We start from the raw sequence: 22482 nt of genomic DNA on the forward strand, positions 1-22482 counted from the left end.
CGATACTGAAAGGAGGTCTATAACTGTAGGTCCATGTAGAAACTTCCTTAAAATCTCAGCTGAGCATAAAGGAAGGTTCTGACACTTACTGTATTTAGTTGCAACTTGACTTAGAAATTGGCAGCCCTGACCTGCAGACATGACATGGAAGCTAAGATTAAATTACAAAAGAATGGGGAATTTGGCTAAATGACTATCTTCCCCTGGGCCTTATTCTCACCACTAATTAGAAGAAGCCCCTAGAAACTCTTCACTTTTACCTACTGAACTGCACTATTTTTAACTATGGGTTACAAAGGATTTCAAGAAGGAAGAGCAAAATGGGTGAAGGATCTATTAGGGATGCTTGGCTAAGGGAGTGGATACATGCACCATAAAAACAGTTTCATTTAGGTTCAACAGATACAAGGGTCTGAAGTGACTCCAGTACTTTCTCCTCACCCAGAAGCCTAAGCTTGTCCTTCTGTAAATGCTCTTACATACGTTTAATTAGGGACTGGAGCAACAGCTCTTCAGTACTCTGTTAAGAGCTATCTGAGCTCAAACACATCTGAGGCCAGATCCTACTTCCACTGCCATCAATGAGAATATTTTTCCATTGTCTTCACAGCAATGTTGAACACTACCACATACCTGCATGAACAGCCAGACCTCAGATGAATGTAAAAGGGCTGGTCTGGACAAATGAATTGCTAATCCAATTTCTATATGTAAAGAAGCACTGCTTAACTTCCCTTTCCTTCTTTCCCTGATCCTTCACTGACTCTTTCCCATTAATCATCTCGAATAAAAGTTTACTATTCATTTAGAGCCGGACAGTTTCCCACTGAACTAAACAGAAGTTTTGCCATAGACATCACAGGAAATAAGATCACAGCCTTTGCAAGATGGACCTATCTTCCTGTCTAGCTGTTGATTCTAAGAGTTCTGGACTCTAGAAACATTCATGCTCCTTTATGAGTGACATAATGAACCCCACAGAATATGACATTCTTTGTGCCATAGTTCTATTAATGTTACTTAGCAACTTTGCATTTTAAGTGCTTTAAAAACATTAGCTAAGCTTCAGAACAACCCTATGAGGTAGGTAAGGTCTATTATCCCCGTTTACAGCTGGAATAACAGATGCAGAAGGTCAAATTTACTCCAAAGTATTTTCATTAACTTAATTGAATCTGCCTCAAAAAGTTTAAATAACGTGCCCAAGGTTACAGAGCAATTAGTGGCAAAGTTGGGGTTAGAACACAGGAGTTCCTGGCTCCTATGGCCACTTGGCCTTGCTGACTCTTAGTGGCCCCAAGACATGAAGTACCTATCTTCAGGATGACTCTATGCATGATTTCATGTTTTAAGGCGTGTGGATGGCAACCAAGTGAATTTAAGCAGTAAAATAGTGCAATAATTCCTTACAGGTGTACTGCTTGGAATATTTTACTGCAATGGAATTTATAAAAAAGATGAAGCTAGCTCTAAAACTCATTCTCTTGTGGACGTAAACATGATACATTAGGTTGGATTCAGCAAAGAAATGATGAGGTGAACATTTTAAACTAACAAACAACATTCTTGCATGAGAGAGAAAATAAATAAGTGAAGGTTCCTAGTCCAAACTTCTAAATTGCTATGCTCACAGCATGCAGACAAGAACTCTGTGTATCTATAACCTTCCAATTTGTTTCCAGAGCACAGATGCAAATTATGCCATGGAACAGCTGGGAGCTGAGTGGACATTCTGGGTGCTGACATTCAAATGAATACACCAAGCTTCTCACCTGAAGAATTTCAGCTTTGCCACAGCAGTGTAGAAGAGTTGCTAGAAGCCAGGTACGTTACTCACTTGACCTTTTCCTATTCTAGTTCAAATGCTACATGTTGTTCTCAATCAGCTGGAAGCTAGATGCCATCATCTACACATCATTATCTGAGCTACAATTCTAGGTATACAAGCTCATCGCAAAAAGTAACGTCATTGTGTGCTATCATTGTAGAGGCTAGCTCCTCACATAAGCCACTGCTGGGCCAAGAAATAAACCTTACATACACATTTATTGGCCTTATCATAGAGTCCAAGACCCCAATCCAGAATGCTTATCTGCATGTACCTTCAAAAAAATGCCTAAAGTGGATTCTCTTTTAAGTTTTGGAGCAGGCTAGGAACAGAATGTTCTCCCTCTACTCCCTATGCTACAAATGCATTTTCTGGCAAGTGTTTTTGTCTCCTAAAATGCTCTTCTAGCTCCTAGCTGTCACAGATCAGTCCTTTTGTCCATGTTGTGGATGTGCCTGCAGAAGCACCAAATACTCTTTGCAGGCTTGTTAAGTCTAGGATGGGTAGTGTTCCCCTACTTAGCCATTAGGGATTTTGTTATTCACTTCCATGAAAGCAGGACTGGATGCCAGAGTTGTGAATGGCTTGTCCCACCTTTAACATTTTCAATTCACTTATGATTTTTTTGTCCATATTCATGAAAAGCTGTCCATCAAAATATCAAATTGTGCTATTATCATTGTGTGCGCCCTTTAAAAAATAATTAGACATTCAAGTAATAGTGCCTTAGAAATTATGCAGAGAAGTGTGGCAATTATCATGGTAACCGTTTATTTATCTGCATTTTAAACAAAAAACGACTAGTTAGAATTCTGAAAACTCAATCAGTTCTCCCCATACCTTTTCCAGCCCATTGGCAATGACTCTGGGAGCAATACTAGCAATCAACTTTCCCAAATCATCTCACAATGGGCTTAGATGTTCAACCTGCCTCTAAAAATGTTGCTGAACAGAAAGGTTTAGAATGAAGCAATATTCTTAATATTATGTATTTGTGCCAAATCTCCAAGTTAGGTGGAGTTTTAACCATCATTTATTAATGTAAATAGGATTCTAGATATAACTGCAATCTAGTCAATTCAACTACTAACCTGTTGGTGATAATGAAGATATCTATATATAGATATAGATATCACATGGCTTAACCGAAAATATCAAATGTATTTTTACAAGTTAGGTATGGCCTTTCTGACATTGCCTCTTGAGATGTCCTCTACATCATGACTGACAAGCACAAATAAAACTCATTATGCAATATGCTTTAGAGACTTCCTTTACATTTAGCTTGTACACTCAGCTGCTTTGAGCCATCTCAGCATTGAGAACTGTTGTCCTTGGCTGTCCTGTTTTCTTTTTCAGTTCTTAATTGGGGGTTGGATGTCCTAATGGCATTTTCTAAGTAAACCTTTCAAATAAATGATTTTTTGAAGCCTGTATACGCCATCCTACATAAGGGCTAAAAAAATATTTTCCAATGTGAGTGCATTGTATTTGAAACATCAACATTGTCCTTAACATATCAAGCACGGTCTATGTGCATAGTATATGGAGAGTAAGAGATGATGAATATTATGGGTCTGAACTTCAGGAGCTCTGCATGCTCCCCCCATGTAGCCAGGGGGTGCTGTAGCTTGGCGCAGTTCCAAGAACTGGCCCTATATTTTTAACAAGAGCTTGCAATGTATTTATTTAACAACGTGGACCACATCTGAATGGAGAGATTTTTCTCATGGACTAACATCCATCCCTATTAACAGCTGTGTAGAGCCCCTCCTGTCTTACTGCCAACTGAGTAAAATCCCATGGGCAATGACAATCATTTGTGGAGGAAGAATATCAGGAAAATAATTAATGTAGTTCTAGCATCTCTTAATGCAGTTTAGCAGCTGGAAAAAAGTATACAGCGGCACAGGGCCAGTAATGCCCATGGATCACAGCTTGGGATCCAAGGATTTGTCTAATTTAGTTATATCCTTTATGACACAACAAGTGGCCCAGCCACAAGTGATGCGTCAACAACCCAACAGCAGACAAAGAATGAATGCAATATATTTTCATTGCATTATTAAATACTGTAGTTCCATAATGCCCATTTTACCATAATAGTTAAAAAGTATTGACAGAGAAAGTGAAGCAGGCCTCCTTTTCCTTCAGCTTCCCACTTCATAAGGCATGAGAGAAAACCCTTCATACTGGGCCTAAGATGCCTCAAAAACTGTCACATCAATGGTATGGAACTGGGAAATTTTCTTCCCCAAGTAGCTTCCAAAGTAAGTAGGGAATAGAAAAGTACATCTATGAGTTCAAGCAGTTTAAGCCTCTTAATGGAAACAAGTCCCCTGCAAATTCCAAACTCTCTCTTGTTTTAGTGGGAGTTCTAGAAATGAAAGGCCTTCAGGGCTGAGCCTCACATGAGAGGGAATTGAAATAGTCATTGAACTGGGGAGTCCTACTGATATTTACAGTGGGAAAAGCCATAGCATCTTACAAAGTAGGCTGTTACCTACAAAAGCATATGCACCTCTGATCTTTCAGGTGCCTACCTGCCTTGTGCCTGGGAGAAGTCTGCTTAAGTAGTCTAGGAAACAGTTTTAGAGACCTAAATAGGAATTAAGATACCCAACTCCCACTTTTCATGGAAGTGGAGACTCTGAAGGCATTTTTATCCCCGTGAAACTGTCCCTCCACAGTACTAGAGGTAGCTCCACCACTAAAAGTGAGTCATTGGTGCATTCAACTTTCACAACCATGTTTGCGTGAGGACTCCAACACCAAATTAAAGGCATGATCCTATATTCCCTAGTCAGGCAAAACTCCTGCTGAAGACAATGAGAGTTATGCCTAAGTGAGACAACAAGACATCATGCATGGACATAAATATACAGCTAGAAATGTATTTCTACACAGAGATAAATATGCTGCATGTAAAGAGCAACTGGGGTCCTGTACAGTACAAGGCTAGAGTTCTACTGAGGAATGACCATACATTTTGAAAATGAAGTACACGTTATCTGTTATCTAAATGTCAAGATGCAATTTCCTTCTATTATATTATTGCATACTGGTTATTTATCTAGCTGAATCAGGTTAAAATGTTTCTGTTTATAACCCTGTTTAAAGTTTGCCTAGATTTATTAGTATTGATAGTATGTTAGGTCACTAACAAGAACGGAATTTTCAGGAAGGTGATGCCTGAGTTGCTGTGAAAAGGTACTCATAGCTGTATTTAAAAACAAACAACCCCCACCCCCCCAAAAAACCCCAACCCAAACTACTCATCAGTAAGGTTGTTATCCTGCAAAATATGATGACTCAAGGAAAGTCCAGCCTCCGGATCCTCCGCAGCCTAGGGCACAGCCCCATAGGTAGAGCTTCAAAAAACACCCAGCTGCTGCAGCAGCATACTGAATTAGGAAAATGCAGAAGGATATCAAACTAATAATACCTAGTGTACAGAGAGAGCCAGATTCTGCCTCCTGTACTCATGTTCCATAGTACCTTATTCTGTAAGTAGTTGCAGGATGGCAGTACCTGACTGCTCCAATTCAAGAGCAAAAGTCAGATCTATACACTTCATAATTAAAAAAAAAAAAAAGTAGGGTTGAAGGCCTGTAGGCCAAAACCTACTCTCCTTACATTCAGTGCTTTGTGTGAGTAGGGCAACTGGGTTTTGACTACATAGGTTTGATCCCTTGCTGGTACAATGACTTCGAAATGGCACTGTGCCAAACCACACCAGCTAAGGACCTGGCTCTAGATTTTCACTTTGGACTTGAATGCCAACATCAGCCACTCAACCTTCACTCTTACAATTGACCAGACATCCTTGATTAGGTTACAACTCCGTCATTCATATTTTTTACCTCTCTCTCTGTAAAATCCTAACAGTAGTGTCCACTCAACTGAGTTCACTAGCCACAGAGGCTATAATACCACAAAAGCTACAGAGAGCTGTCAGTTTGTTTGCATTTAAAATCCAGTTTCAGTGCTCATAACCTCAAAGAGGTACTCCAGTAGCACAGAAGAAAAATGTCAGTGCATAATCTGATAGGGAATTCCACATAGGAGTTGGTTAAAAACCTACTAATACTCATTGCATGTGCATATATTGCTAATTTAAATAACATCTCCTAACCAGACTAGCTGGCCTGAAGTTAGTAAGTGGCATTCACAGTCCATGCATTTTATTGTTTCCTAGTAGACTGAACAGTAGTGCTACACAGGTTCTGCTCATACCCTAACAGCAAGGCAGCAGCAGCAGGTTGTTAAACAGCAGGGCTTGATCGCTTCCTCTCAGGGCCTAGTGGTTTAAATGGTAGCAGGAGTTTTCTAGCAGGTCCGCAACTGGTGGTTTCCTCTTGAGACCTCCCCTTGGAAGGGAGTGGTCTCTTTTGCCAATGGGTTTCACCTCAGGTTTGCAGCATCTTCTCAGAACAGCAGGACTAGGAAGAAGGGCAAGGAGAATATCTGGCCCAACTAGTCCTGCTTGCAGAGATCTGCCACATTCAGGAATTTCCTGATGACCATCCCCAGGCAGAGTATGAGGAGCAGCATGTAGCCCACGGTGCCCAGGTAGGTGGGGGCAGTGGGTGGCGCCTTAAGGAAGTTGAGCAGCCCCTCCTCCACATAGTGCATCTGGTCGTAGATGCTGAGGAAAGTGAAGATGTGGAAGAGCTGGTGGCTGTGGCCCACGATGTCAAAGCGGCCCGGCTGGATGCGCTCAGGGATCTTGCTGACATTGAAGAAGGCGGCCACCAGCAGCCAGAAGTAGCGGCGGTAGAAGTAGACAAAGAGCGTGGGGTTGTGCGCCCGCAGGTCAAAGAGGAAGCTCTCTAGCATGATGGGGCAGGCCATGCTAAGCGGCATGGCGAAGACAAAGGTGCGGATGGCGAAAGGGTAGGCGCAGCACTCGGAGCGGCTCCGGCAGCAGGCCACGGTGCACGTGACGGCCAGCACAAAGGCCACGGGCAGCACCAGCGAGCTGTAGAGAGCCAGCGGCAGGCTGCAGTCCACATACCAGCCCAGGTGCTGCTGCAGGTAGCGGCTCAGCGCCCGGGCGTCCAGCAGCCGCAGGCGGGGCAGCAGGTAGTAGGAGTAGGCCACGGTGCTGGCGAAGCCGTAGTAGCTGATGGAGGCGTAGTCCAGGTAGAAGAAGGCGGCGCGCAGGCGCAGCGACAGGCAGCTGAACACATGGGCCGTGCAGCTCATGGCGAAGGTGAGCACGACCCCCGAGGCGTAGCACCAGAGCGGCAGCAGCGCGGGGTGATGGAAGGGCAGCTCGGCCGCGCCGCGCAGCAGCAGCAGGCGGCAGAAGCGGCTGAGGAAGAGCAGCAGCGGGATGAAGTGCGTCCAGAAGTTGAGCGTCTCGTTGGTGGGCTGCAGCACGGAGGCCAGGCACTCCTGCGCCGTGCAGTGCAGCCGCCGGTAGCCCGACAGGATGAAGCACTCCACGAAGTCAGCCGGCACCTCGTCCCAGCGCAGCAGCGGCCCGGCGGCGGGCGTCCGCTCCGCGTCCCCGCGGCCTCGCGGCATGGTCCCCGGCGGCGCCGGGCGCTGGCTGCCGTGCGGCGCGGTGGCGGTGGCGGCTCGGCCCCGGCGGGGGCTCGGATGCAACCTGGCGAAGGCAAAGCCGCCCCCACCGCCGCCGCCGCTGCCGGGGGAGCTGCAGCGGGTTTGCGCTTCTCCTCCTCCGCCTCCAGCATCACTCATTGCAGCAGGGGCAGCGGCGGCGGCAGCTCCTCCTGCAGCCGAGCTGCGCATCGCGGTAATTCAGACCCTGCGGCGGGGCCGGGCTTGCACCTGCGGGCGCGCGCAGCCCCCGCTCCCGGGAGCAGGCGCCCCCTCCTCGGGCTCAGGCTCGGCGGCGGTGGCAGCGGCGGGCGGGCAGGGCAGCCGCCCCGCCCTCCCGGTTAATGATTGATGCCGGGGGGCATGAGCCCGCCGGGCCCCCATGGCGCAGCCCGGCCCTGCCGCGGAGCCGGGCTATGAAGCGGGAGGGAGGATGGGGGCCGGGCAGAGCCACGTGGCAGCTCCCCGCCCCGAGGGCAGATAAGCGCGTGGCCGGGGTAGCGCGCCCTGTCCCCGTCCCCGCGTTGCGCAAGGCCCGCACCTCCCCAAGGCCGCGCAGGTGCAGGTAAAGGTGCTGGGGCTGGGCACCGCCTGCGGCCGCTCCGATAACGCGGGGCAGGGGATCTTCACAGCTGGTCCCTGGACACATCCGGCCGCGATCAGCTGCGCGGTTATGTAATGGGCACTGTTACATCACCAGCATATCAAAAGTCCTAGAGAGCAGAGCAGGGGAGCCGGCCTCGGCTGCCCTCCCTTGGGCCTGGGAACTAGAGATGGGGAGGCAGCTCGGCTCACTGGCCGGTGGGTGGGCGGGTGCACGTGGCAGGGGAAAGCTCAGGAGAGGAGGGTTCCTGGTCTCCCTCCTAGGTTTCACTTTAAATAACCCTTGGCCCTGAAGTGTCTCTTTATTACTCTGAGCTACGTAGGATATTCTATGGTAATAAAACCTAGCTTATGCATTGGCTGTTGTGTTTGTTGCACAGATTAACAAAATGTAAACTTGTACAATTAATCAGGGTGAGGTGGGATGAATTGAAAACATGGATAACCACGCAAAAGAAGAGGGGCACAAGAATGTTGGTATGCCCTCAGGCCCAGGACAGTAGAAACAAGCTGCTGAATGGACTGAGTGCACTTTCCGTTCTAGTCAAAATATTTCTCTTATGATAGCTCTTGGACAGGGAGGTTTTGTTACATTAGTTGTATTCTTTAAAGAAATACAGAAGCGGACTAGAAAATCAAAGAACTTCTGCAGTCTTCAGGTGTGGACACAGTTGAATGAAACCAGAGGAGCAGCAAAGAGACAAATGAAACTGGAAGGATAAAAGACCTCAAACGTGCTCAGAAGTTCCATGTGTAGGAGGCAGGAGGAGAGGTCTGCGTGTTTGCTGTGGGATGGGATATGCAAACCTGCGCTCTGCAGTAAAGGGTCACAAAGGTGCTCTGGCCTCTCTTACTTCTGTCATGTACTCCTGCAATAGTTGTAAAGCTTGAAAGGCTGACCAGGAAGGAGGGCAGACCTTTCATTATGCTTCATTTCTGGTGAGGAAGGGGTGACTGGGACTAATTGGGCATGTCTAACCTTCTCTCTGAAAGACCATAGGCCTATGATGGGACTTAAGTTTGGACTACAACTGGGTATCTGCTAGAGTTTCTCTCAGAGAAGATAGGCCTGATGCAGGTCTACTGCTCATTTGTCATTAGGTACTCACTTGCTGGTACTCAGTAAATGCCTCTTGTTAGCTCCTCACCTAGAAGGAGCAATGATTAAATTGCTGTGCACCTAAATGGGGGCTTAAGGATGTTTTTTAGTGAGTCTTGAAGTGATGTAGTTATATGTGGTAAAGAATTTGATCTTTGCTGTAGGCTATATGAAAATGGGGGGGAGAAAACTGAGTGAATAGACTCTCTGAAAATGGAGACCTGAAAGGAAATGTGCCTGGATACAGCCCTTTCATGGTTTGATGAAATGGGTTGGTTCACTGATGGCGACATGGGCTTGGACTGAATGGCAGAGAACCAGTAACAGCTGCTGTAACAGATGGTGGCCCAGCAGCAACAGGTTCTGCGACAACAGCCACAGCTGATCTAGGAGCTGATGGACTCACAATAGGAACAGCAGCCATGACTTGTTTGGCAAATTCATTCTTTCCTACACTTTCCAGGGATAGTCAGAGGTTAACTGAGGAGACATAAGTCCTAACTCATTAAATCCAGCTGTGCCATTATGTCTTACAGAGAGGTACCCAGGGAATAACCTAAGGTATTCTCAGTGGATTGCGGGGTGGGGTGGTATTTATAGCACCATTGGCTCTTGGAGCAGTGGGACTCTTGTGGGCTCTATTTAACTGGGGTAAGCACAGTCTGTGGATCTATGGGTTGAAGACTGGGCCAACGGTACGCAAGACTGCCTGGCTATTGGCAAAGAGATCTACTACTGCCACTTGGGGGTAGATGGGGAGTATCTCTGGGGAGCCAGGTCTTGCAGGATGGCCAGGCACTGCAGGAGCTGGGCAGAAGAGAGTTATAATTTCAGAACTCATCATGGTGGGCAATTTACTCCAGCATTAATGGCCCAAACAAGAATGTGCAGAGACATCAGCCAGAGATGATAAAGCCTGCTTAGGTTCAACTTGAGTGTGTGAGAAGCCTGCTGGGGAGACTGCTGGGTATTCTATGGCAAATCTCCCACTTCAAAAAAACCTCTAGGAAAGTCTGGGAAGGGGACGGGAGGAGAAAGAGGTGATAGGGAAACCAGGATGTCATAGATAAACTCAGCTGGCTACTAAAGGGAAGCCAGGCTGATAGGGCTGGTTTTCTTGTGGAGTAAAATCCACACTAGTGGTAGGCTAGGCTTTGACCTTATCAGAAGGGACTATTCATCTGATTTTCATGTGGGTACCCCAGACATTTGCACCAAGGTTGTCCATATATAGAGTGCCCTCCAAGTAAGTGTATGTAACAGAAAGCTAGGTCTGCAGACCGAGTCCTAACATCCTACCTATTTTTCTCCAAATAAATGAGCCTGAGGGTGCTATAGTGGGGTAATTAAAGAGAGAGGGCAGCAGAGAGGAATTCCAGACATGAGGAGTCTCTCTTGGGGTGCCAGCTGGGCAAGGAGCTAGCTGCAGCCTTGTTGCCCAAATCTGCAGGAGAATGACAGGGAAGACAAGATCCTGAGATGAACCTATGATCAACTTTCTTTTGATTTTAGATGAAATGATAGACCCCAATTGGGAAAAGAGCATCCACTTAGTGGGAGGACTCTGACAGTGGCTCTTCTTCCTGGGCAAAATAGGTTCAGATCAATATTCAATATCTTTTTTTTTTTTCCCCTAATATCTTCCTCTAGGAATAGCTTATTTTAGCTAATCGGTAGTTCTAAATTAAAATAGTATTTAATTCTCTTCCCACCAGATTTCACTGGCAGTAAGAGTACAGTAAGAAAGAGACAAGTAAAAAGGAAAATAGTCTAGCATCTCAGAGACACCAAGTTCCTGGAAGTCCTTTTAGGCCATTATAAGAGCAATTCACACCAATGGAGAAGGCCAGTGCAAGAGTTCTGCATCAGTTACACCCACAAAATAGGGTTTAAATGAGTCTTTAGCGATACATGGGCTTTGTTCTGTCCCTCTGTAGGGGAACATATTTCATCCTATTAGTGCTACTTATTTGTTGCGCTTGGTGCTTAGATACAGTAGTGAAGGACACAGTAGAAACAGCTGACAGAGCCTGTGAATGTCTGTGTCAGTGTTTGGGAGTTTTTCATACTGATCCAACACTCCACTGTTGTCAGACTTGCAGTTCAGTTGTTCATTTGACTACCTTATAATTCCAGAAGGAAGCATTAATTTAACACCTTGTGGGGAATGAACTTAGCTAGTACAAAACAATATCAGCTTGGACCATCTGAATCTGTCAGAGCTGATGAACAGAACATTGAAAGGGTATTAACAACTCAGTCCTCCCTTGCACAGAGAAGTGATTTAACTAGGAATAAGAGTGCCTACCTATCCTTTCTATGAGTAGAGAGAGTCAGCTGTGTTAGTCTCAAGTCAGGAAGAAGGCAGGGTAAGGTAGCATCTTAAGGATCATCCATCTAAGGCTGGAAGAGGACTCACAGGGTCATCTAGTCTTGCCCCTTGTTCAAGGCAGGATCATCCCTGACTGAACCACCCCAGCCAAGTGTCTGTCCAACCTGCTCTTGAAAATTTCTAGGGATGGAGATTCCCCAACTTCTTTACATAGCTGGTTCCAATGCTTGACCAGCCTCATAGTCAGAAAGTTCCCCCTAATTTCCAACCTAATTTCCTCTGCGGCAGCTTGAGGCCATTACTCATAGTCCTGTCCCCTACAGTCACAAAGAAAAGCCCATCTCCATCGTCTGTTATTTTTCTTTAGGTATTTGAAGATTTGAAGACTGTAACCAAATCCCCACTCATTCTTCCCTTCTCCAGAGTAAATAACCATAACATTTTTCAGTCTTTTCTCTTAAATCAGGATTTCCAGGCTTCTAATAATTTTTGTCACTTGCTCCTGGACTCTTTCCAATCTGTCCACATCCTTGAAGCGTGGACCCAAAACTGGACACAGTACTCCACATGAGGCCTCACCAGTGCTGAACAGAGTTGAAGAATCACTACCCTTGTTTCCAAGTGTTAATACAGCCCAGTATACCGTTGGCTGTTTTTTTTCTAATTAGAACATGCTGTTGACTCATATTCAGCTTATGGTATACAATGACCCTTCTCTGCAGCACTGCAGCCTAGCTAGTCATTTCGCAGTCTGTATTTGTGCATGCAGTTATTTTGTCTCAAGTGCAGGACTTTGTACTTGTCCTTGTTGAATTTCATCTGGTTGATTATGGATCATTATTTCAGTCAATCCAAGTCATTTTGGATCCTAGTCCTATCCTCCGGAGTCTCTGAGATTACACCTAGCTTGATATCATTCACAGATTTGCTAAGTGTGCACTCAATTCTATTGTCTATATTATTAATTAAGATATTAAACAATACTGAACCCAGGACAGACCTACCTGATACGTACTCTCAGCTATACATCTTTCCATTGATGACTACTTGTTGAGCACAATGGTCCAACCAATCATGTCCGCCTTAGAATACTTTAGTTGGTATTTCTTTAGCTTGCTAATAAGAAGGTTATGAGAGACCAGGGTGAAAAGCCTTGTTAAAGTAAAAGTATATCACATCCACTGCTTGTCCGCTCCACTCCTATCCACAGAGCCTGTCACCTTACAGACAGAAGTGGATGTGTAGGTGAATTGTATGTGTGTTCTTTTCTTAACCATGCAGACACTTACCCACCCTAGCTGACTTGGACTTGCATCAGTTAGGCCACTGGTCACAGCCAATCACACAGTAACATAAAATGTACTCATTAAGAAAGGCGTAAGTTTTTGTTGATAACAGCCTGTTTTGTCAAATGCAATGAATTGAAGCCACTAAGCCTACTTCATCAGATGCTATGAATGGATATTGCTTATGAAAGCTTATGCTTTTCTGAATGAGTTAGAAGACAAAGGGCAGGACAGGGTGGTACCTTAAAGACTAAGGGTGTGACAGTGGCCTATTTCCATGTGCACGTGTTGGGTGGCATAGATGCTGCAATGTGTACGGCCTGCAGAACGTGGACCTGGCGACCATAAGCAGCCACAGGAAGATCCATGAGACGGTGAGACTAAGGGACATCCCATCGCCCATGGACCTGCTCCCTGGTGACGCATGCCAAGCCGTGCAGGAGCGTATTGACCACAAGGGGCTGCGGAAAGATCACAGGGACCTGAACTGGCTCATAGCCCAGCGAGCCCTACCAGTGAGAGCCTGGAGACATAGAGAAGGACAATTGGGGAGACCCAGCTGTCCGTGACCCAACTGCCATGGGGTCACTGAGACAATCGAGCACCTTCTGTGGCTCTGCACCTGCACCAAGGAGGTGTGGAAAAGGGTGAAACAGCTCTGTGAAGTGGTGATTGGCATCAGTCGGCTAAGCAGTGAGGTGGCACTGTACAGGAACCTTGCCAAACCTGTCACCCTGGCGCTGTACGGGAACCTGTCACCCCGTTTTGACCAGTTTGCCTCCTGTGCTAGGAGTGCCCTGTGGAAGGCTAGGAACTTCCTGCTGTACAGTCAAATGAACGTAGAGGTAGTGGGCTGCATGAAGATGGCGCTGAGTGAACTCTGGACCTACTACCAGAAATCGGTAGCAGAGGACGGAGCAGACGCAGCAAACATCACCTGGCACAGGACCATACAACCCCCCCTGAGTGAAGAAGTGAGCGAAGGCAGTGGAGAAGAGGAATAGAAGTGAAACAAAGGACAGCGACAGCAGCAGCGGGTCCTCCAGCAGAAGCTGGAGCAACAATGACGGAGAGGCCACTTGAACTGAGCATGTGACCATGGAAGCAGGGCAGGGGTGGAAATGAAGAAAGGGCTGATTGGAGGGACCAGAATGCACTAATGTTGTTTTGTGCATGTTGCGTGTGTTTGCGTATATTGTAATGGGTTTGGGTGACCAGCAGGCCTTTGTACAGGTGCACAGGTGCAGATTTCTGTAATGGGAAAGTTTTAATACTTTGTGTTGTAATAAGTAGAGCATAGATGTATATAACCTTATATATATAGAGAGAGACACACATTTTTACAAAAAAAAATGTGTTGGGTGGCATAGTGAAGCTCTAAGTATCCTTTTAAAAGGATAATGTTGTCTTGCTCTCATAGGATTGTGGGAGGTAAAAGAAAATTTGGCATTCTGGGACTGATAGGGCTCATCTACATGAGACTCCTACTGCGTGGTAGCCTAATAACACTGCACAGTTGTGTGCTGGTCAAAAAATGTGCTAATATGCTACTATGCATTGTTATTATTAGGCTACTGCACAGTAAGCATCACAAAAAAACCCATGTGCCAGGGCTACTGAATATTAAATGTAGTTACTGCACATTTAATTTAGTACTTCATTGAGGAAGTACTAAACTAAATGTGCAGTAACTATGGTGCATTAATGAACGTATTGATGCACCCACAATAGACTTTGTATGTGCTCCCTTGATTTAAGGCCCAGCACAAAGACCCTAACTCACAGTGAACCCAAAGGGACTCCTTACAGACAGAAGAGAATATTACTCATCCTCAGAATATTACTCATCCCTAGTTACAAGAACTGGACCCTTAGTTTGTAAAGTGTCTGGCTAAGGAAAGATATTTGGGGAGTTCATGCATGACTAACTCAATGACAGATAAGGTTATTTGGGTATAGAATCATAAAATCACAGGAAGGATTGGAAGGGACCTCAAGAGCTCATCTAGTGCAATCCCCTGCTCAAAGCAGGACCATCTCCAACTAGATTATACCAGTCAAAGCTTTGTTGAGCCGGATTTTGAAAACCTCCAAGGATGGAGCTTCCACCACCTCTCTGGAAAACCTGTTCCAGTGTTATACTATCCTCCTAGTGAGGAAATTCTTCCTAATATCTAACCTAAACTTCCCTTCCTGCAACTTGAGACTGTTGCTCCTTATTCTGTCATCTGAGAGCAGTCTAGTTCCATCCTCTTTTGAACCCCCACTTCAGGTAGTTGAAGGCTGCTATTAAGTCCCCTCTCAGTCTCCTCTTCTAGAATAAATAAGCCCAGTTCCATCAGTCTTTCCTCAAAAGTCATGTCTCCTAGCCCTCACCATTTTTGTCTCCCTCTGCTGGACTCTCCAATTTGTCTACATCCTGGAGGGGGGTGTCCCAAAACTGAACACAAGACTGCAGATGTGGCCTCACCAGTACTGAATACAGGGGAATAATCACTTCTCTTGACATGCAGCCCTGTATACTGTTAGCCTTCTTGGCAACAAGGGCACACTGCTCGCTCACATTCAGCTTATAAGGATAAACTCCACCATGTAGAGTGATATCTTTTATTAGACCAACTAAATAGTTGGAAAAATTGTTCTTTGCAAGCTTTCAGGCACAAACACCCTTCCTCAGGCATAGGGAGAGTCTGCTGGTGTTTTGTGTGAACTCCTGGGTAGAACAGAAGCCAAAATGCAGGTCTGTGAAACTACAAATATGTGGCAGTGAGGATCAGAGGGGTGGACAACAATAGGTGTGAGACAGGAGGTGGGGGGAGGGAAATGTTGAACTGGTGATAGAAGAATGTAGTTGCTAAAATGCAGACTGCCATAAATCCAGTGTCTATATTTAGCCCATGATTTTCTGTATCCAGTATATTTATGAAATGAAGTTTGTAGGCAGAGGTGGGTAAGCAAAACATGGGAGGCCCCCTCCCCCATGGGAGCTGGGCTGCAGGGAGGTGGGGAGAGGTGCCCCTTTCCCTCCATGCCTGCCTCTCCTCTCTGCTCCCCGACCCCACTATGGCCAAACACATACACATGCACACACATGGGCGCCCACAAACACAGGCGTGCACACTTTACTCTTACTCTCTGCACATGGACAGACACAAAGGCAGATACCTAGATACATACACAGATGCAGACGCACGTGCACAGAGACATGCACACACACTTTCCCCTCACAGGACCTCCCCACCCCCACACAGAGGCAGCGCTTTGCCCTGCTTCCCCGCCCCCCAGCCACCTGCAGCTCAGTCTTGCTCCCTGCCTGACCCTTGTTACACTTACCTGCAAGGAGCTGCTGCCTAGCTGTCCCGTGCAGCCCTGCAGATGCAGAGGGCTGGCTGCATTGGGCTGGGAGCACCGTGTCTCTGCGGGTGGGCGGTGACACTGGGAGGAATGGCTGTGGGGGGTTAAGATTAATTTTGGGGGGCTACAGCCCCCAATGCCCTCCCAGTGCCATTTCCTGCAAAGGCACGGTACAACGCGGTGCTCCTGGCCTGGCTCCAACCCCACCCCCACTGCTAGGTGGGGTGCAGCTCTCCCAGCCCGGCTTGGACCCCTCCCCAGCCAATGCAGCACCACTTGGCATGCCCCCCCCACCCAGGTGTGATGCAGCTCTCCTGGCCTGCCCCCAGCCCAGCCCCACTTCACCCCATTGGCGAAGGGGCCCTACATCTAGTTCCCTGTGAAGCAAATGTGAAAGCCATAGTTTTAAAGTTGGTGCCAAAGGTGGGCTCCAAGTTTAAAACTGTGGCTTTCACTTCCCTGCTGATGAGGATCGCAGGGCCAGGGCCCCAGAATGGTAGGAGCCCTTGGGCTCGTGCCCAGCTTGCCTGTTCGTTACTCCACCTATGTTTGTAGGCTCGTCTACGAAAGGTGCTTTGTAAATTCCCTTCGAAGATTAGATCTGAGAGATTGGAGAGAGAGTGGTTTTCTTGTGAGCAGTGTGTATCTGCAGGTATTTTTTGTCTTTGATAGATTTTCAGTGTGCATTCATTCTGTTTTGCAGTTGTTGTTTGGTTTCTCCTACATATTTTTCCGTCAGGGCATTTAGTGCACTGAATAAGCTATATTACACTTCTGGAGGTGCAGGTGTAAGATCCAGGAATGGTGATAGTTCTGTTGTGGGGTGTAGTTACTGTGGGAGCGGTGGTGATGTGTTGGCAGGTTTTACATTTTTTGTCCCGGCATGTTCTGGATCCATTCGGTGTGCTTTGGGCCATAGGAAGTTTATTTCTGGTGATGAGGTTGGCGAGGTTTGGTGCTTGTTTAAAGGCTAGGATGGGTAGCTCTGGAAATATCTCTTTTAAGAATTGGGTCGTCTTCTAGTATGAGTCGCAATGGTTTGAGGATTTGCTGTACAGGTTCCAGGGAGGGATGGTATATCATAACTAATGGTGTGTGATTCATGGGGATTTTCTTTTTTGTATTTCAGCAATCTTTCACGTGGTATCTAGGTGGCTCTTTCAAAAGTATGATCTGTTTCTCTGGAGGAGTGTCCTTGTTGGGTGAAAGGCCTTTTGGGATTGGCTTTCACCCAACAAGGATACTCCTCCAGAGAGAAAAAATGAGCCCTGACTGAGGTGTGGGTTTTTGCACAATTTGTTCTCACTAGTTCTGAACTTCCACGTTTCCAAATAGACACTGAATGTGCACAACCAGGTTCCAGCCTGGCAGTCCTTACAGAGGCAAAACTTCCCATGAAGAAAGCCAAAGGATTGAAAGAGTTGAGCTTTTACTTTATACTTACACTAATGACTGGATGATACACTGGATACATTGTATGTTAGAGAATTTACTGACAGAGAAAATAGCATCCACGTTCTGCTCCCTGAAACCAGCCTGAATAGTGGTGCTGCAGAGGAAAAAACATCCTGTCTCGTTGGGCTGTACAAAAGACAGAGCTACTCTCTGACCACCACTGGGGCTTTAGGTTTCATCAGCCATATATTCTCCACTATATGACTGGAGAACTTCAGACAAATGTATGACTGACCAGAGAAATCCAGGGCAGCCTAAGGGCCAAAAGGGGAGCACATAAAAAGTGGAAACAGGGTGAGATCACTAAAGATGAATATACCTCCTCTGCTCGTGCTTGTAGGGAGGCAGTTAGGTGGGCCAAAGCTACCATGGAGCTGAGGATGGCAACCCAAGTAAAAGACAACAAGAAATTGTTTTTTAGATATATTGGGAGTAAAAGGAAGGCCCAGGGAGGAATAGGACCCCTGCTAAATGGGGAGAAACAATTGGTGACAGACAGGGGGGACAAGGCTGAACTCCTCAACGAGTTCTTTGCCTCAGTGTTCCTAAGTGAGGGGCAAGACAAGTCTCTCACTGGGGTTGTAGAGAGGCAGCAGCAAGGCGCCAGACTTCCATGCGTAGATCCTGAGGTGGTGCAGAGTCACTTGGAAGAACTGGATGCCTTTAAGTCGGCAGGCCCGGATGAGCTCCACCCGAGGGTGCTGAAGGCACTGGCCGACATCATTGCAGAGCCACTGGCGGGAATATTCGAACGCTCGTGGCGCACAGGCCAAGTCCCAGAGGACTGGAAAAGGGCTAACGTGGTCCCCATTTTCAAAAAGGGGAGGAAGGAGGACCCAGGCAACTGTAGGCCAGTCAGTCTCACCTCCATCCTCGGTAAAGTCTTTGAAAAAATTATCAAGGCTCACATTTGTGAGAGCCCGGCAGGGCAAATTATGCTGAGGGGAAACCAGCACGGGTTTGTGGTGGGCAGATCGTGCCTGACCAATCTAGTCTCCTTCTATGACCAGGTTACGAAATGCCTGGACACAGGAGGAGGGGTGGATGTCATATACTTAGACTTCAGGAAGGCCTTCGATACGGTATCCCACCCCATACTGGTGAACAAGTTAAGAGGCTGTGATGTGGATGACTACACAGTCCGGTGGGTGGCGAATTGGCTAGAGGGTCGCACCCAAAGAGTCGTGGTAGATGGGTCGGTCTCGACCTGGAAGGGTGTGGGCAGTGGGGTCCCACAGGGCTCAGTCCTTGGACCGATACTCTTTAATGTCTTCATCAGTGACTTGGACGAGGGAGTCAAATGTACTCTGTCCAAGTTTGCAGATGACACAAAGCTATGGGGAGAAGTGGACACGCCAGAGGGCAGGGAACAGCTGCAGGCAGACCTGGATAGGTTGGACAAGTGGGCAGAAAACAACAGGATGCAGTTCAACAAGGAGAAATGCAAAGTGCTGCACCTAGGGAGGAAAAATGTCCAGCACACCTACAGCCTAGGGAATGACCTGCTGGGTGGCACAGAGGTGGAGAGGGATCTTGGAGTCCTAGTGGACTCCAAGATGAACATGAGTCGGCAGTGTGACGAAGCCATCAGAAAAGCCAATGGCACTTTATCGTGCATCAGCAGATGCATGACGAATAGGTCCAGGGAGGTGATACTTCCCCTCTATCGGGTGCTGGTCAGACCGCAGTTGGAGTACTGCGTGCAATTCCGGGCGCCACACTTCAAGAAGGATGCGGAAAACCTGGAGAGGGTACAGCGAAGGGCAACTCGTATGGTCAAGGGCCTGCAGACCAAGCCCTACGAGGAGAGACTAGAGAAACTGGACCTTTTCAGCCTCCGCAAGAGAAGGTTGAGAGGCGACCTTGTGGCTGCCTTTAAGTTCATCACGGGGGCACAGAAGGGAATTGGTGAGTATTTATTCACCAAGGCGCCCCTGGGGGTTACAAGAAACAATGGCCACAAGCTAGCAGAGAGGAGATTTAGATTGGACATTAGGAAGAACTTCTTCACAGTTTGAGTGGCCAAGGTCTGGAACGGGTTCCCAAGGGAGGTGGTGCTCTCCCCTACCCTGGGGGTCTTCAAGAGGAGGTTAGATAGGCAGCTAGCTGGGGTCATCTAGACCCAGCACTCTTTCCTGCTTATGCAGGGGGTCGGACTCGATGATCTATTGAGGTCCCTTCCGACCCTAACATCTATGAATCTATGAATCTATGTATCCACTAGATCTGTTCTCAACCCCCGCCTGGCCCTCTATCGGTCTGGTTAAAAATGTCCATTGTTTCAGGATGTAGGGAGTTTCCATCATTTCCTAAATTGCTTCACTTCCTCACCTGTGCAGTGAAATTGCAGCAGTTCTGCTGTGATCAGGTCTGTCCATACTGAGGGGGGAGGCTAGGGTGGAAGGACCTTCCTCTAAGTGAATAAAGGCATAAGGGAAACGGGGATAACAGCATGTGGTCTGCTTAATGTAGTTTAATGTTAATTATTCATAATACTTCACAATTTTATGTAGTATTTTGAACAGTGGTAGCCAGTATTGAGCCAACAATAACTGAACAGATCCTACATCTGCATCCTACCAGTTGTACTGTATTGTTATAAAAATGTAAGTGCCAAATGTTACTCTATTATTATTATTATTATTAATAATTGAGCTATTTCTTCCAGCATTAACCCTCTATTAATAATTGTGCATCTTTGCAGTGCCTCGGTTAAGCCCAAGACGTGGCCATGGTATTATCATTCATTAAGTCTGTGCTGGTTGCTATTGTACAAAAGGGCTGCTGCAGTGTGTTATAAATAGTACAGATTCAGAAATACGCCTCAGTATGAAACGTATTGTTAGTGATGACCTTTAAAACATCAGCTATGGCTTTGTCATTCTTCCCTTTCACAGCATACTCTGGATCATGTTGCTCATAATTTTGTGGAGTTTATTAATTACAATTGCATGACAGCTGAGCAGTAAGTGGGTGGATTTAGACAATAAAATGGATAATTAAAAGGATTAATGAGGTGGATTAAAATGAATGGACTGAGGCCAAATGGAGCCTGAATTTATCAAAACATTAGGGAACCCAATATATTAAGAGACATTGCTCCTTTCAGCTAGACACTTAATTTTTTTTATCCATAGTCCTTGATATTCCTCCTTAGTCAGGCACATGAGCCAGTGAAACTGCAATTTAATCTGGTAGTATATTTGCATCCCCTCCTGATGTGGTCCTACCTCTGTGTCTGTGCCACCATCTGTATACTACAGTTCTATATTGCTTTGTCTCTAACTTACTGCTGTATCTATGTCCAGTGTCCTGGAGCAAAAAGTCCAAGGGAGATCAGACAGTACACTGTCAGATGGAGAGACCATCAAGTAGATAGTAAGAAGTTAAGGGATCATGTGAGCCCTGTTCACTATCATCAGTGACCATTCAAATCTCAGAAGCCTAAGGGACCTTACTGACCTACTACTAAAATTTAAATATTCCATATCACCCTTTTCTGTGAAAATACCTGTGACTAAGTTTGAGGAGTGGAAAATCCTTCAAAGAATTCCTTAATTTTCCCCAGATTTCTCTGTTCCAGCAGGGATTCTCTCCTTTGCATCCATGCTCCAAAGTAGACATTGTTTCCAGCCCAAGAATCTGTGGATGGATCCTAAGGGAGTTGCAGGAAGCCAATTCACTCTGTGTGGAGCAGATGCTACGGGGGTGTCCGCAGAAATCATCCCTACTTGGAAGGTGGGATTCTACCCAGGAAAGTGCACAATGCATTGTGACAAGCTGAAGTTTACAGCAAAATCTAGTTGGTGGGTTATATCTAAATAAAGTTAATGGATGCTTAGTTGCAAGCTCTTAAGAACAACTACACTCCCTACATGGTTCTGTGGCTTCCTGCCACTTCTAAGGGCCACTGCAGCTGTCAGTGGCTCCACCTGGGCTTGTTCCAGATAATTTTTCTGTATGGAATTATGTAGCAATGGTGGTGGGGAGCAGGCAGGAAAGGGAGAAATATGCATTTTGCATGTGACCTTCCTTTCTCCAGCCCTCCCTGTCCTCAACTAACCTTCTACCCCACTACCCTACTGGGAAGTGAGGCAGTTTGTTTCTGCAGAATTTTCTTAGTTCAAGTTTTCTTTTTTTATGAGCTACTTATTCAGATCTAAACAATCAGGAATGGTGCCTAGGAAAGGTAAAATCAACATCCATTCCGAAGTTGGAAGTTACTCTATGAAGGCAAGAAATATCCTTCAGGTTATTATTTTATTATGAGTAATTTGCCTTTCCCTTTTCGTCCCCTTTAAATAGCCTTGTGTAGATGACTGACATGCTTTGGATATTGGCAGTTTGGAATGTGGGCACATGCTGGCTGATCTACTGCCCTTCCCTGCAGCAGATTTTATAATCCCTCAGGGCAGGCAGGAAATAACACATTGGGGACAAATTCATCCCTAGAATAACTCTACTGCAATCAACAGTTACAGCCAGCATGAATTCAACCTATTATGATCGCTGATAAAGCAGGTTCCCTTAGATAGATGTATTGGTAGGATAAAAGCCTGATGAAGAAGCCTGCCAGTATTCCAGAGGAAATGCTGCCTTCAGGAAATTGAAAAGCGCATCGTGTGATATTCACAACCTGTCTTTGCCTGCACCAGTGGCTACTTGTAATTTTATTTTTCTTTTGAAAATTAACTGTGCTGTATGTGCCCTCTAGTGTTGACTGGATAATAAATAACATAGTGTGGCTCTACTCTGAAAAGTGACTGAACATAAAAGTACCTTTTTTCCCTGGTGTGTATTCAGACTCAAAACTAATTGCATATGCATACAAATGGGTTTTGTAGAACTTAATTAGTGTACACTGCCAAGCCAATATAATGATTGAAAAGTGAGCTGGATTCTATTTCTGCTTTTCATCATCATGGAATTAACTACAGATTCCAATTGCTGGACTAGA

The 22482-nt window shown here is 46.2% G+C and overlaps 1 protein-coding gene across 1 annotated transcript; it reads right to left on the minus strand.

Moving 5' to 3' along the window:
* Positions 1 to 5108: 5108 nt before the first annotated feature.
* Positions 5109 to 7995, minus strand: PAQR9 (progestin and adipoQ receptor family member 9). Its single transcript, XM_006263326.4, has one exon. The coding sequence runs from the start codon at positions 7586 to 7588 to the stop codon at positions 6305 to 6307; it is 1284 nt and encodes a 427-aa protein (XP_006263388.3). The 5' UTR covers positions 7589 to 7995; the 3' UTR covers positions 5109 to 6304.
* Positions 7996 to 22482: the final 14487 nt, after the last annotated feature.

Source organism: Alligator mississippiensis, chromosome 7 (assembly GCF_030867095.1).
Source record: "Alligator mississippiensis isolate rAllMis1 chromosome 7, rAllMis1, whole genome shotgun sequence".
NCBI classification, from domain to species: domain Eukaryota; kingdom Metazoa; phylum Chordata; order Crocodylia; family Alligatoridae; genus Alligator; species Alligator mississippiensis.